The following is a 14,166-nucleotide window of genomic DNA, read 5'->3' on the forward strand; positions in this document are numbered from 1 at the left end:
GGTTTTATAGTCCCTCCCCCCTCCCACCAGAAGGGTCGTGGCCTTCATGGCATGATTGACAGGAGAGAGAATCTCAACATTTTTTAAACATTAATAACTCTTTTATGTTCCATCGATGAGAAAAATCCTTGGCACCTGATGAGCTGAGGGAAACTCTGAGTAAGATGGCCAAAAATCACAGCAGTACATGCTAGCGTTCTTTTTTAAATCAATATAAAGCGCAAACAAGAAGTGGTCAAGATTAGACTTTTAATTATATAGAAGGCAGGCAACTTTAATTAGGCAAGGCAACTTTAATTAGGCAACACAGCTTTAGCATTTCCAAACCAAAGGCAACACAGCTTTAGCATTTCCAAACCAAAGGCAACACAGCTTTAGCATTTCCAAACAATATTTTCAAACCATATTAAGGGCACTGACGGGTCAGTAAAACCACTCACAATTTAGTAGACATGTGTTCAGTGTTATTTACAGCTCAGATTGAGAGACGTGACCCTCTCGCTCCCCCACCTTGCAGAGACTGACTAAGCCACTCATCACTTCCGGGTTTTATAGTCCCTTCGGAAGGGGCATGGCCTTCAGGAGAGAGAGTCTCAACATTTTTTAAACACTATTTTTCATCAGTGGGAAAAATCCTCTTGTCCTGCGCAGCAGAGGGAGACTCTGAGTAAGATGGCCAAAAATCACAGCCGTTTCGTTTTCGAGTTTCCTGCATTATCTGAAACTTGTGGATTTGATGTTTAATGATCATCCTTTTAAATCTTTTTTATTATTTAGTTTTGGTACCATCTCAAAGTCATCTTGTTTCCTGCAGATCAAATGGCAAGGTGCGACACTTTAGACTATTTCAACTGCCGAACATGTACACGCAGTGACATTTGTTTTCAATATGATACTGAACACATAACACAGACAAGACCAGGTAAAATTCTTTACAAACTACTGCCTGGAAAATTATCTTGCAAATTATTAAAATGTACAATTTTAATGCATGATTACTGTGACCAAATTGTTAATCTTGTCTGTTCTGGAGAGACCTGGCAGACAGCAAGGCAGGACAAGCAAGGCAACCTCCAGTTGCTAATCTGCATGTCTGTAGCTATAGGTAAAACAGATGTTCCTGCCCTGTCTCAATGTTAAAATTGGGTGTCTCTCAGTGACTTCAGCTAATTCAGTAGAGAGATTCCCTATGATCTGTGCATCTTTGCAAATATATGACTGCAGAGAATAGACACCAGCACAGAACAGTATAGCACAGGGACAGGTCTCTTGGCCCATAATATCTGTGCCAAACATGATGCTAAGTTAAACTACTCTCCTCTGCCTGCACGTGATCCATATCCATCCTTTCCTTGCATATCCATATGCCTACCTTCTCTCTTCTTCTTATCGAGTCCACACACAAGATTAGAAGTTGCTCAGCCAGAGCTGAACACACTTTTCGGCATCTGCACACAGTGGTGTCTGACTTGTCGCTTCTTGTGCTTCTTGTGCATGATGGTGGAAAGATTGATGAAAACAGGGTCGCGACGTGAACACTCTTTCCTTGACCCCATATGCCTACCTAAAAGCCTCTTAAATTCCACGATTGTATCTGCCTCTACCTAGCAGTGCATTCCAGGCACCCACCACCCTCTGTGTGTAAAAAGAAACCTTGTCCCACACATCTACTTTAAACGTTGCCCTTCTCTGATGCCTTTATTTACTTCTATCAGCTCACCCAGCAGCTTCCTGAGAAAACAATCCAAACATAGCTTATATCCTCAAATCCAGGAATTTTTCTGGTAAACATCTTCTGCATTCTCTCCCAAGCCTTCGCATTCTTCCCTTGATAGGGTGACCAGAACTGCATGCAACACTCCAAATGCGGCCTAACCAAAGTCCTATAAAGTTGCAACATGACTTAACGACTCTTATACTCAATGCCATGACTGATGAAGGCAACCATATCATATGCCTTCTTTACCACTCAATCTACCTGTGTTGCCACTTTCAGGGAGTTATAGACTTGGAACCTATGATCCTTCTGAGCATCGATACTGTTAAGAGTCTTACCATTAACCATATACTTTCCCCTTATATGCAACGTCCTAAATTGCAACACCTCACACTTACTGAGATTAACTTCAATCGGGCATTTCTCTGCCCATTTCTGTAGCTGACCCATAGCCTGCTGTACACTTTGACAACCTCCCTCACTGTCTGCAAATCCTTCAATGTTGGTGTCATCTGCAAACTTACTGAGCAATCATCTACATTTATATACATCACAAACAATAGAGGTCCCAGCACAGATCCTTGCTGAACTCCACTGGTCACAAACCTCCAATCATGATAACACCGTTCCACCACAGCTCTTTGTCTTCTATGTGTACGCCAGTTCTGAATCCAAACGACCAAAGTCACTGTGGATCTCATGCACCTTAAACTTCTGGATCGGCCTGCAACGAGAGACCTCATCACATGTCTTCCTATTATCCATGCAGACAGCATCCACTGCCCTACCCTCATTGATCACCTCCTCAGGTAAACGCAATCAAATTCGTAAGACAAAAATATGATTGATCACTTCCCAGTTACAACACATTTCAATTTACCACAAGAAACCATTTTCCGAGTTTAGGTCCCATAAACATTTAGACATTGCTCCTTCAGTGTTGTCATAGGATAAGCTTTGCTTGGACCTGGCAGCAATGTTCCTTATTGCTTACGAGGTATTAGTTGCAGATTTTTATTGTTAAAACAAAATGTTGTGATTTTATTGAATTCTTTGTGGTTTCTATGACTAATCTGTAAATGTTATATTTTGATACAAAGATCGGAGCTCGGTGTTATTTGTGGCTCCAACAAAGGCCGATGCTTCATTCACGGTGAAATTGGACAGTTTCAAAAACACTTTTGGGTTCTCTATAAATGAAACGGAAAATGCAGTAATGAATATAAGATTTGGCACAAATCCAGAAGGTATAAAATACGCACAACTTGTAAATGGAGATTATCAGTTTGCATATCCGAGGAGTGACATTGTAAGTATACATTCTCTCTCTACTTAACATCAGTCTTTGCAAAAATTATATCTCGAGAATTGGGCAGCACAGTGGCACAGAGGTAGAATTGCTGCCTTACAGGGCCAGAGACCTGGGTTCAATCCCGACTATGGAATGCTGTCTATACGAGTTTATATGTTCTCCCTGTGACTGCTTGAGTTTCCTCCCCCATTCCAAAGATGTGCAGTTTAAAGATGAATTAACTTCTGCAAATTATCCCTAATGTGTTTTTGGGCCTGTTTCTACGGTATATCTCTAAACTAAACTAAACTAAATTCAGAAAGTAGTAAAACTAAATTTCACAGGAGAGTGCAGTTAGAAAGCTCTTTCTTGATGACCAATATTCCAGTGATCTCTGTAACATGCTTCAAGAAAATAACATTCAGATCCATGCAAGCAGGATGTAATTCAAGGCATATGTGAAAGGTTTTGAAGGTGAATGTTAGACGAGTGGGGGAAACTATAGAAACATAGAAACTAGGTGCAGGAGTAGGCCATTCGGCACTTCAAGCCTGCACCACCATTCAATATGATCTTGGCTGATCATCCAACTCAGTATCCTCTACCTGCCTTCTCTCCATACCCCCGATCCCTTTAGCCACAAGGGCCACATCTAACTCCCTCTTAAATATAGCCAATGAACTGGCGCCCGTTGGGAGCTTTGCCTTTGACATCGGGAGATGAATGGAGAGCAGGGGAGAGACAAGACTTTGCCTTCCATCACAGTGAGGAGGAGATTCACTGTGATGGATGTTAGTGGAAATTGTGTTGGTGTGTGTCTTGGTTCTTTTCTTGTATGACTGCAGAAACCAAATTTCATGTGAGGTTCAAATGACAAATAAATGGTATTGTATTGTATTATTGTATTCAACTACAGTGTACAGTGTACAGTGGCGGCGTCTAACGGCAGCGGCTCAACTACAGTCGTCTGTCTTTTTTTATTTTTGTCTTGTTAAATGTATGTCTTGAGTTAGTTTTTATTATTTTTTTTAGCTGTGTATATGTGGGGGGTGGTGGGGGTGCTGTGGGGGAAACAGTTTTAAATCTCTTCCCTGTGCGGGGACCTGACTATTCTCTGTTGGGTCTCGGATGTCATTGGGCCTAACATCGTGGAGCCGGCGGCGACCTCCGGCCGGGACTAACCTGAGGGCTCCAGTTGCAGAGCCTGCGGAACTGACATCACGGAGCTGGCCAACTTTGGAGCGGGAAGAGCTGTGGTGGCGTGCGGCTGCGACCCGACTTTTGGAGTTCGGAGGCACTGGCCGCAGACCCGGTGGACGGGAACATCGGGAGCTCGCAGGTCCCTGGTGGGAGACCGCTTTTCCGAGCTCCGCAACGGCGACTTCACCCGCTGGAATCGCGGGTTTAAGGACATGGAGCAGGGGCCTAACATCACCCGGCGTGGCGTAAACAGCCTCAGGACTTACCATTGCCCGCCGGGGGCTTTAACATCGGAGCCCCAGATCGCCTCGACACTGCAGTTGGACTGCTGGACCACGGGAGAAGGAACAAAGGGAAGAGATAAAGACTTTGCCTTCCATCACAGTGAGGAGATGTTGGAGACTCACTGTGATGGATGTTTATGTAAACTGTGTTAAGTGTGGGTCTTGGATTGTATTGTAATGTAAAAAACTGTAGAAATGATATTTTGTTCAAACCTAGGTTTAAATGACAATAAATTGCATTCTATTCTATTCTATTCCTTTCTGTGGCAGAGAATTCCAGAGATTCACCACTCTTTGTGTAAAAAATGGTTTTCTCATCTCAGTCCTAAAAGATTTCCCCTTTATCCTTAAACTGTGGCCCCCTTGTTCTGAACTTCCCCAACATCAGGAACAGTCTTTCTGCATCTAGCCTGTCCAACCCCTTAAGAATTTTGTAAGTTTCTATAAGACCCCCACTCAACCTTATAAATTCTAGCGAGTACAAGCCGAGTCTATCGAGTCTTTCTTCATATGAAAGTCCTGACATGCCAGGAATCAGTCTGGTGAACCTTCTCTGTACTCTCTCTATGGCAAGAATATTACTGGTATTGTTTTTCTATTGTCACATGTACTGAGGTGCAGGCGAACGCTTTTGTTTGCTTGCTGGCCAATTAAATCCTATCATACCAGTGGTTTACAGGAATGAGTGGGTTAACATATGAAGAGCGTTTGACAGCACTGGGCCTGAACTCACTGGAGTTTAGAAGAATGAGGGGGGACCTCATTGAAATGTACCTCATTGAAACAGTGAAAGCCTTGGACAGAGTGGATGTGAAGAGGATGTTTCCACTAGTGGGAGCGTATAGGACTAGAGATTATAGCCTCAGAATTAAAGGACGTTCCTTTTGGAAGGAGATTAGGAGGAATTTCTTTAGTCAGAGGGTGGTGAATCTGTGGAATTTTTTGCCACTGAAAGATTTTTTAGGCAGAGATGGATAGATCCTTGATTAGTACGGGTGTCAGGGGTTATGTGGAGAAGGCAGGAGAATGCGATTAGTTGTGATAGATCAGCCATGATTGAATGGTGGAAGAGACCTGTTGGGCCGAATGGCCTAATTCTCCTCCTACCACTAATGACCTTAGGGCCTATATTATACATGAGTACAATCGTCAATCAAAACTGATAGAACGGGTGGTGCACTGAGAGAAATATCCAATCAAATAAGATAATCTATATTACTAAATCTCTGATCTTGACCGCTTTTGGCCCACTGTGCTGCGATTTCCGACAGAATGCCGCCACCTACGGTCGTCATTTTTGGCCACCTCGCTCAGAGTCCCCCTCCGCCTTACCGGTGCAGAGGATTATTCCCATCGATGACAAATCAGAGAGATATTAATGTTTTTTTTTAAATCACCATTCTCTCTGCTGCCCCTGCTGGAGGGAGGGGGAGGGACTATAAAACCAGGAAGTGGTGTGCCTCACTCAATCTCTGCAAGATGGATGAAGCCAAGGGTCACGTCTCTCTGAGCTCTGAATAACAGTGAACATATGTCTACACAACTGTGAGTACCCTTAATGTGGCTTGAAAATGAAAATATGGTTTGTTTGAACTGCCTGCAAATGGTGGATAAGGTGCTTTGGCTTGAAGTTGAAAGGCACTACTTACTGCAAATGGTGGCAGGAAGTTGAAAGGCACTACTTACTGCAAATGGTGGCTTGGGTGCTTTGACTTGAAGTTGAAAGGCACTACTTACTGCAAATGGCAGCTTGGTTTCTTTGGCTTGAAGTTAAAAGGCACTACTGCAAATGCATTTCCTGTTTGCACTTTATATTGATTTTAGATAAAACACTACCACTTACCGGTGTGATTTTTGCCCATCTTACTCAGTCCCCCCTCTGCTGAGGTGCAGAGAATTCTTCCCATCAATGAAAAATAAATGTGTTATTAATGTTTAAAAAATGTTGAGAATCTCTCTCCTTTCAATCACGCCCTGAAAGCCACACCTTTTCCGGTGGGAGGGGGAGGGGTTATAAAACCCGGAAGTGTGGTTGTGGCTCAGTGTCTGAATGATGGGGAAGGGAGAGGTCATGACTGTCTGAGCTGTGAATCAACTGAACACACCGAATGTCTACTGAACTGTGAGTTTGATGTTTTGTGTGGTTTTATGGTGGTTTCACCCTGCATGAAATGGTATGAAACTGCATTTGAATTTGGTGGCCTTGGACCCTGCTTGAAGTGGAATAAAATTGCACTGAATTTGGTGGCCTTGCACCCTGCTGAAAGTGGTATGAAACTGCACTTGTATTTGGTGGCCTTGCACCCTGCTTGAAGGGGTTGGAAACTGCACTTGAATTCGGTGGCCTTGCACCCTGCTTGAAGGGGTTGGAAACTGCACTTGAATTCGGTGGCCTTGCACCCTGCTTGAAGGGGTTGGAAACTGCACTTGAATTCGGTGGCCTTGCACCCTGCTTGAAATGGAATTGGAAGATTGGAAGATCGGAACTGTGCTTATGGGAGGAATGATCAGTAGTTTAATAACCACGGGGAAGAAACTGCTTCTGAATCTGTTGATATAGAATTTCAGGCTTTTGTATCTTCTGCCAATGGGAGAAGGAGGACAATTTAATGAACATGGTGATCCTAGTGCTTCACAATGGTTCCATAATGATCTCTAAACACTGTCTGACCTGTTCATATCTCTGCATGTCTCGTCAGATAATCTCTGGCAATGGCTCAACATTTATAATCCATTAAATTTAACTTTTAACAAATCCCTGTTCTGCATGACACAATAGTTGCACACTAAGAAATCTTGTGTTGTAGAAAATCCTGTTGTTATAAAGACGATTGTGCCAGTGGTGTAAAGGTGGCTAGGGACTAGACAGTTTCAGATTTGTGATATTATAGATTCAATGAGTGATACAGTGTGGAAACAGACAATTCAGCCCAACTCGCCCACACCGGCCAACAATGTTCCAGCTACACTAGTCCCCCTGCCTGTGCTTGGTCCATATCCCTCCAAACCTGTCCTATCCACTTACCTGTCTAACTGTTTCTTAACTGATGGGATGGTCGCAGCCTCAACTACTTCCTCTGGCTACTTGTTCCATTCACCCACCACCTTTTGTGTGAAAAAGTTACCCCTCAGATTCCTATTAAATCTTTTCGCCTTCACGTTGTACCTGTCCTCTGGTACCATGATTCCCCTACTCTGGGCAAAAGACTCTGTGCATCTACCCGATCTATTTCTCTCATGATTTTGTACACTTCTATAAGATCTCCCTTCATCCTCCTGCACTTCATGGAATAGAGACCCTGCCTACTCAATCTCTCCCTATAACTCACACCCTCTAGTCCTAGCAACATCCTTGTAAATCCTTTCTGAACCCTTTCAAGCTTGACAATATCTTTCCTATAACGGTGCACAGAACTGAACACAATATTCTAAATGCGGTCTCACCAATGTCTTATACAATGGCAACATTACATCCCAACTTCTATACTCAATACTCTTACTGATGAAGACTAAAGTGCCAAAAGCCTTTTTGACCACCTTATCTACCTGCGACTCGACCTTCAAGGAACCATGTACCTGTACTCCTAGATCCCTCTGCTCTACAACACTACCCAGAGGCCTACCATTTACTGTGTAGGTCCTGCCTTGGTTCGACGTCCCAAAATTCAATACCTCACACTTCTCTGTATTACATTCCATCCACCATTCCTCCGCCCACCTGGTCAATCGATCCAGATCCTGCTGCAATCGTTCACAACCATCTTCACTATCTGCAAAACCACTAACTTTTGCATCATCAGCAAACTTGCTAATCTTGCCCCGTATATTATCAACCAAATCATTGATGTAGATGACAAACAGTAACGGGCCCAGCACCGAACCCTGAGGCACATCACGAGTCACAGGCATCCTGTCCGAGAAGCAACCTTCCACCATCACTCTCTGCTTCCTTCCATGGAGCCAATTGGCTATCCATTCAGCTATCTCTCCTTGGATTCCGTGCTATCTAGCCTACCATGCGGAACCTTGTCGAATGCCTTACTGATTTTTTTTTTTTCCCCACAGAAGTTTCAAAAATAAGTATTTTCAAATTCATTAAATTTATTTCAGTTACTTCAGGCTGCAATACTAACAGTTGCATGTTACATTGTTTAATTGAGTATCATAGCCAACCAACAATCACCTGTTCACGCTAGTTCGATGTTATCGCACTTTTGCATCTCACACTCTCGGGACAATTTACAGAAGCCAATTAACCTACAAACCTGCATACCTTTGGAATGTGGGAGGAAACCGGAGCACCCAGAGGAAACCCACGTGGTCACAGAGAGTGCACAACTTCACACACAGATAGCTCTCGAGGTCAGGATCGAACCTGTGTTTCTGGTGCTGTGAGACAGCAGCTCTACCACTGTGCCAATATGCTGCCAAAAGCAGATTATTTTGTCCATAATTTGTTGACGTTTGTGAGACTTTGCTGATTGGAAATCAGTTGCCACGTCAGCCTGTATTTGTTAGGTAACTGATTGCACAGGTGTCTGGTTTATCTCATGGGCACAAATGGCAGCATAAAATTAGGCAAACCCATCTCTCTCTGATGTATATTTATGTGCATTCCGTATACACTTAGGAAGAATCGTTCTATATATTTATGTCTGTGTCTTATAGATCACTTTCAACATTACATTCAGTGGAAGGTTCAACATTCGTTTTTTTAAACCTAAACAACTGTGCTAAAACCTTAAACTGAAAGGTAAGTGAGCATTTTGGCACAAAGATATTTTCCTGCTGCAAATCACTTTCTATAAAAGTCAAGCTCAATATTTGATGGCTTAAGTGGGATTGATCATAAGTTGTCACGAATGTTGTCAGGGTTAATGTTTTACATTTTGAAGAACCAGAGGACATAAGTGATACGGGAAAGATATAATAGGAACCTGAGGGGGGATTTTTTCACACTGAGGTTTTGGGTATATGGATCAAACCGCCAGAGAAGGTAGTTGGGGCAGGTATTCTAACAACATTCAAAAGGCTTATGAACCCATGCTAGACCCACCTGTCCGTGTAATCGACAGGAGGGCCAAACATGGGCAGAAAAAGTAGCGTGGATTGAGCAACTTGGTTGGTTGGGTAATTTAGGCTGAAGGACCTGTTTCTATGCTGTCTGTATTTTGCAGCCGACCTGCTATAGCAACCTTATTCTGCTGGTGAGGAGGTATATGTTTTAGTAAATGGGTAGAGTGTCATTTGTGGAGCTACTGAGGTTCTTGGGTGCACTTGGAGCTCCACTGTGCAGCCCAATGGAAAGTGTTCAAGGAGGCTTGAACCAGTTACTGCAGCTTTGGTCCTGCAAAGTAGGCCACAGCATTTATGCATCTGGTCCATGGTCAGTGTGAGCCCACTCACTGTCCAACCCCCAGGATATTGATGAGGCTGATCAGTGTTGTGAATTCAAGTGAGTGTGAAGGGAGATGGTAATTCCTTCTCTCAATAATGCTGGAGGGTGCTCGACTAAAGCGGGTGTGGGGAGCGTCTGACTGCAACTGATGCAGAAATTGTTATCATTATTTTCTGGCCTCTAAACACTTTAACTCCCCCTCCCATTCCCATACTGAACTTTTTGGCCATGGGTCTCCTTCACTGTCAGAGTGAGGCCAAAAGCAAATTGAAGGAACAACATCTTATATTTCACCAGGGCAGTTTATAACCCAGCGGTATGAACATTGATTTCTCTAACCTCAAGTAACCCTTGATTTGCCTCTCTCTCCATCCTTCACCCACCCCAGTTCTCCTACTGGTTTCACTGTCCTCCTGATTAATATTACTTTGTACACCTCATTGTCACTGCCCCCTTTGCCAACAATGAAACATTGTACATTTCCCTAAACATCTGCTTTGATCTGTCCTTTTCACACCCTGCGTGCTCTTTGTACCCTTGTACAGTATATCTTCAGTGTCAACCAGCACCTACAGTTCCTCCCTACATCGTTCTATCAGTGCAGGAGATTCAAAGGATTTGATTGTTTTGTTTACCTGATAAAGTCGCTCCCCAGATCTTTGGAAGAACTGATTCCAAGTTGCTGCTCATGGCCCTTACTTTTCTGTTTACACAGTTCATTACTAAAGCAGGCACTGCAATTCATATCCCAAACAAACTGGCAGTATAACTGGATTGCCCTTTCCCATTCCTATTAATTCCAAGTACATTACAGCTGCTGAAACTCCAGTTGAACGTATTTATTCCTTTGTTGTGTGTGGAACAGTTCCCCACTGAGTATTTCCCTCACTTGCTCATGAATGCCATGATGGTCACCGAGTCCAGAAGCCTTTTCCTGTCTGTTGTCCTCCTATTGTAGCCACCCGGGATCTCCTGGCAATAGCTAGCTGTGGTCAGGACAGGGGTGGGAATGGTCCGTGTTCAGTGAAGTGAAGGAGTGGGTCAAGTGCAGGTTACATCTCCCTGTACTTGACACACACTTAATGGCTAAAATCTCGTCACACAACCATGTCACAATAGTGCCTTCACAACAGTGTCTTCTTCAATGGCACTGGGTAAATGGAACAAACTGCCACAGAAAATAGTTAACACTGGTGTTGTAACTGCATTTAAAGGACACTTTGACGTACATGGATAGGAAAGGTTAGAAGGATATGGGCCATATGCAGGAAAATGGTACGCTAAAATAGGGTCGGCATGGAAAAGTTGAGCCAAAGGGCCTGTTAGATACATAGATACATAGACAATAGGTGCAGGAAGAGGCCATTTGGCCCTTCGAGATCATGGCTGATCATCCACAATCAGTACCCTCTTCATCCCCATATCCCTTGATTCCACAAGCCCTAAGAGCACTATCTAACTCTCTTTTGAATGCATCCAGTGAATCGACCTCCGCTACCTTCTGAGGCTGAGAATTCCACAAATTCACAACTTTGTGTGAAAAAGTTTTTCCTCATCTCAGTTCTAAATGGCCTATCCCTTATTCTTAAACTGTGGCCCCTGGATCTGGACTTCCTCCAACATCGGGAACATGTTTCCTGCATCTAGCGTGTCCAATCCCTTAATAATGTTATGTTTCTATATGATCCCCTCTCATCCATCTAAATTCCAGTATATATAAGCCCAGTCGCTCCATTATTTTATTATATGACAGTCCTGTCATCCCAGGATTTAACCTTGTGAAACTACACTGCATTCCCTCAATAGCAAAAACGTATTTCATCAAATTAGGAGACCAAAACTGCACACAGTACTCCAGGTGTGGTCTCACCAGGGTCCTGTACAACTGCAGAAGGATCTCTTTGCACCTATAACTCCTCTTGTTATGAAGGTTAACATGCCATTAGCTCTCTTCACTGCCTGCTGTACCTGCATGCTTACTTTCAGTGACTGATGTACAAGCACACCCAGATCTCATTGTACGTCCCTTTCCCTAACCTGACACCATTCAGATAATAATCTGCCTTCCTGTTCTTGCCACCAAAGTGGATAACCTCACATTTATCCACATTATATTGCATCTGCCCACTCACCAACCTGTCCAATTCATCTTGCATCCTCATAGCATCCTCTAAACAGTTCACACTGCCACCCAGCTTTGTGTGCAAATTTGCTAATGTTACTTTTAATTCCTTCATCTAAATCATTAATGTATGTTGTAAATAGCTGCAGTCCCAGTAACAAGCCTTGCGGCACCCCACCAGTTACTGCCTGCCATTCTGAAAGGGACCCGTTAATTCGTACTCTGTTTCCTGTCTGCCAACCAATTTTCCATCCATGTCAATATCCTACCCTCAATACCATGTGCCCTAATTTTGCCCACTAATCGCCTGTGTGGGACCTTATCAAAAGGTTTCTGAAAGTCCAAGGACACTACACCCACTGGCTCTTCCTTGTCCATTTTACTTGTTATATCCTCCTAAAATTCCAGAAGATTTGTCGCTTGTCAGCTATGTTCACCTTTTACTCCCCTTAGTATCATTATTCCTCTTTGGAATGAAATGATCCTGCAACTCTGGCTTATTCCCAGAAACACCTGCCATTGCTGTTCCACCGTCATCCCTGTAAGGGTCCCTTTCCAGTCAACTTTGGACAGTTCCTCCCTCATGACTCCATAGTCCCCTTTGTTCAACTGCAATACCGACTCTTCCAATTTAACCTTCTCCCTCTCAATTTGCAGATTAAAACCTGTCATATAATGGTTCCTTTATCTCGAGTTCCCTTACCAAATCTGGTTCATTACACAATACAACCAGAATTGCCTTCTCCCTGGTAGGCTCCAGTACAAGCTGCTCTAAGAATCTATCTCTGAGGCACTCTACAAACTAGCTTGGGGTCTAGTTCCACTCCTATATCGCTCTAATTCCCTGAGTATTTCCCTCACTTGCACCTAAATGCCAGTGGTGCAAGTGACACTGTGTACATTACACTCACAACCTTCACCATTTTCACCTTCATTACCTTCAAGTGGTCTTTTAATTCTCGTGAAACCTTCCTGTCAAATGGGAAGAAATCAAGTCTAAGTGGAGTTGTGGAGATGCAGAATGAAATTCTGTAAACACAGGGACTCCCTCTCCGGCAAAGAATCCAGCACCACTCAGAAGATTCAGTAAACACCGAGAATAAGATGTACTTATTGCACCTTTCAGTTTCTCCTCGTTTTTGTAAGAAGAGATAATGAGATAATTATTAAAAGTTTAGAACTTCAGCTGAATCTACTGTTTGATTTGGATATTGGATAAATGTGGTATACATATTAATGATCCTCTATTTACATCAATAACAGATGCAAGATGTGGTTACAAGTTGGAGAAAATACAATTAACATCTTTCAAGAATTAAAGATCCAATCACTGATTGAAGGGCATTTACAAGACACTTCTTCATTGTCTATTAATTCTAAAACTAAAGTAATGATTTAATGGAACAACAATTAACTCGTTCTTTTATATTGCAACATCTTGAAGCTATTTCCAGAATAATAATTTATTCGGCATAGTTTTGTTTGTTAAAGCAGTAGAAGACTTTTAAATGTGTGAAACTTCTTTTGGTTAATGCTTCCAATCTCTTCATCTGAAATATTATTAATTTACTGTTCACAAATTATCACTATACAATGTTATGTAATGATACATAATGAATAATAAATTGGTGTACCTTGTGTGCTATTATTCTGGATAATCATTGAATGAATAGGAGTATTTAACATCCAATGAAACTTCACTTACACGGCATGAGAATGTTGATGAGGACATCAGCCACAGCAGGAGAATTCATTCAACGTTGTCAACATTTAATAAATGCAATATTATAGTGTGATGTTGTTTTTGTCAGGGCTGTAATTCACAGCAATAAAAACTTTTGCATGGTTTGATCCTCTGCAAGAAATATATTGAAATGCAGCAAATGCATGTTTTTAAGTTTAGTGTAGAGAAAAAGCATAGAAATAAGCCCTTTGGTCTACCAAGTCCACGCCAAACTTCGATCACCCGCTCATACTAGTTCTATATTATCCCATTTTCTCATCCACTCCATACACAATAGCAGACATTTACAGACCTACAAACACGCATGTCTTTGGGATGTGGGAGAAAACCGGAAACCAAAGAAACCCATGCAGTCACAAACTCTACCCAGGCAGCACCCAAAGTCAGATTCGAACCCGGGGTTCACTAAC

At 42.7% G+C, this 14,166-nt stretch overlaps 1 protein-coding gene across 1 annotated transcript in view; it reads left to right on the forward strand.

Annotated features, from left to right (window-relative positions):
- The window catches only part of LOC129701226 (complement factor H-like), an 82,260-nt gene extending 68,603 nt beyond the window's left edge, over positions 1–13,657 (forward strand). The window contains exons 14-17 of the mRNA XM_055642331.1: positions 815–922; positions 2,818–3,026; positions 9,161–9,245; positions 13,276–13,657. Coding sequence (XP_055498306.1) covers positions 815–922; positions 2,818–3,026; positions 9,161–9,229 — 386 coding nt within the window. The 3' untranslated portion in view covers positions 9,230–9,245; positions 13,276–13,657. The remainder of the gene's footprint in view (positions 1–814; positions 923–2,817; positions 3,027–9,160; positions 9,246–13,275) is intronic.
- Positions 13,658–14,166: the final 509 nt, after the last annotated feature.

The sequence above is a fragment of the Leucoraja erinacea genome, chromosome 10, assembly GCF_028641065.1.
Source record: "Leucoraja erinacea ecotype New England chromosome 10, Leri_hhj_1, whole genome shotgun sequence".
NCBI classification, from domain to species: Eukaryota; Metazoa; Chordata; class Chondrichthyes; order Rajiformes; family Rajidae; genus Leucoraja; species Leucoraja erinaceus.